General features: G+C 43.2%; 1 protein-coding gene across 1 annotated transcript in view; it reads left to right on the top strand.

The window, feature by feature from the left end:
* Nucleotides 1-1844, top strand: part of GNPAT (glyceronephosphate O-acyltransferase) — a gene marked incomplete at both ends in the record, with an annotated part of 18244 nt that extends 16400 nt beyond the window's left edge. Inside the window, 3 exon segments of the mRNA XM_010151428.1 lie at nt 259-358; nt 452-545; nt 1783-1844. Coding sequence (XP_010149730.1) covers nt 259-358; nt 452-545; nt 1783-1844 — 256 coding nt within the window.
* Nucleotides 1845-2291: the final 447 nt, after the last annotated feature.

Genomic DNA, 2291 nt, shown 5'->3' with positions numbered 1-2291 from the left:
TCTATTGTGAGCACAGGAATGTTAAATTAATGTCTAAGGTAACTATTATAGTTAATACTGAATCTTATTTTAATATTGTGATCCTCATGCCTGTTAAAGAGGAATAAAAATTTCAGCTGCTCTGTGTGATGATACCTTTTGAGTTCTCCCACACTTGTCAGTGTGTCCCAGTATTGCTGACTCACAGGGTCACATCTGACTTTCAGCTCATTTCAAATTACAAAAGGAAAGAGATGCTCATTCTTTTAAAAATGTTAGTTAATTTTCAGATACCTCTCAAAGGAAACAAAAGAAGCCTTTACGGAGAAGCAGTTTATACCTGGAGTCCGCAACTTTGTTTTTCAACTTCTCGAGAAGGGTGTGTAGAGCCGCTCTGCAGTGTGATTTTACAGGTGTAGCCTCTTGATGGGCAGCGATAAAACTTCTAACCGTGCTTCCGCTTCCTCTGTAGGGAATACGCAGTGTTACGAAGCGCTGTCTTCTGACATGCAGAAAAATGCCTTAGCAGCTCTCGTGCAACTAGGTGCAGTGAAGAAGAAGAAAACGTAAGTGACGCTGGCGTTTCGGTGTGCGAGAGTCAGCGTGTGGTCTCTCACTGGCAGTTCCTCATGACTGAGCTGTTAGTGTGACGCAGAACCCCGACTGCCCGAGCACCAGTCAACTGAAGGTTGATGGGATTTACCCGAGTCGTGGTGAAGACCCAGGTAGTTCATCCTGTACACGTAGAAGCAGAATGGCACCCCCTCACAGTGCAAATGCTCCGGTGGGTGGGACCCAGCAGCAAAATTCATTAACTCGCTAGTAAGCTGCTTCTGACTCCCCTTGCCTTTTGGTTTTCAGAGTTTCTCCCGAGGCTTTGATAAGCCAAAAGAACAGTCCTGCTTATTTTTAACACAAGAGTTTAGTCTGTGTGTTACAACAGACCCCATTGGGCAGTGTAAGCAATAACCAGCAATACTACTGATCTGGGGAAGGGGGCTGTCAGCACTGACACCTGAAAGCAACTTAACTGAAAGTTCAGTCATTCAAGTCTTTTAACACAGTCCATAGTTTATAGGCTTGAGGTTAAGAAAACAGCTGTTGTTACAGAAAAATACGGTGACGTGCGTTTCCTGTTATCAAATTAATTAGTGTTGGGGTGCTTCTTACTGGATTTAAAAGTACAACCATGGAAGTCCCTGACAGAAGAAGTCCCCGCATTGTCTCGAGCGTTCCACAGGACGTAGTTGGCAGCTGATGACCCCGAGCTATTTTCTTTTGCCTCTGCTCAGGACAGGAATTGGTAAAAGTTTGTAGCGCTCCTGGAAAGTGCACAAAGCACTGTTGTTGTTACATCCCCTGCCACGTCACTGTGCTAAATAGAAGCCTATAGCTAAATTCCAGCTGAATTCCCCTTTCAAGCGAAAGGAATAAATTGAGTGCAACAGAATTTGACATCAGCTGAAGATGTGGTTCAGTTTCAGACTGATGGTCCTGAAAATTCTATGGTTGGAAAACGTTGCACAAATGTTCTTGTCCTGCAGTTGTCCCTCCTACAAATCGAGGGAAGAGAGAGACATGGGGGCTGCGAACAGGAGGAAAGATAAAGAAACCGTGACGGTCCTTGAGTATAATCTGCGTAGAAGACAGCCATGCCCTTAAAATTAATATGTATGCTGGTAGGGGGAGAGATGCGACATAATTGTGAAAGCATTTCATTGGGATTACTTGTGTAGAAATGACTGGAATAAGAAATAGTTATTGGAGAAACAGCTTTGGTCTTTTTTGTTTTTTGAACTGTAGGTCCAACGGATTCACTTACAGTGTAAATCAAGAAGGTGTTAGTAAAATCCTGGACATGTTTGGTAAGTGTTCTCTCATGGATTTGAAGAGAGCTTCTCAAGTTATAAATTACTTTGGACAACGCAGGTACATTAAATGTAGGGTTTTTTCCCTAGCAGTCCCTTAGCTTTATCCGTATGAAAATCCCAAGGATATCTTGTTATCATACCCTTTGGTTTTTTTCCTGGTGTCCTTGACTGCAGCTTTGAATCTCCCTCCCTTAACTGAAATACCGTGCAGCCCAAGAAGAGAGCTTCTCAAGTTATAAATTACTTTGGACAACGCAGGTACATTAAATGTAGGGTTTTTTCCCTAGCAGTCCCTTAGCTTTATCCGTATGAAAATCCCAAGGATATCTTGTTATCATACCCTTTGGTTTTTTTCCTGGTGTCCTTGACTGCAGCTTTGAATCTCCCTCCCTTAACTGAAATACCGTGCAGCCCAAGCGGCCAAGGGAAGATGAAGCGGAA

This window comes from Eurypyga helias, unplaced genomic scaffold, assembly GCF_000690775.1.
Source record: "Eurypyga helias isolate BGI_N326 unplaced genomic scaffold, ASM69077v1 scaffold15575, whole genome shotgun sequence".
Classification (NCBI taxonomy): domain Eukaryota; kingdom Metazoa; phylum Chordata; class Aves; order Eurypygiformes; family Eurypygidae; genus Eurypyga; species Eurypyga helias.
The sequence above is the reverse complement of the archived record's forward strand: the minus strand, read 5'-3'. Positions and strand labels throughout refer to the sequence as shown.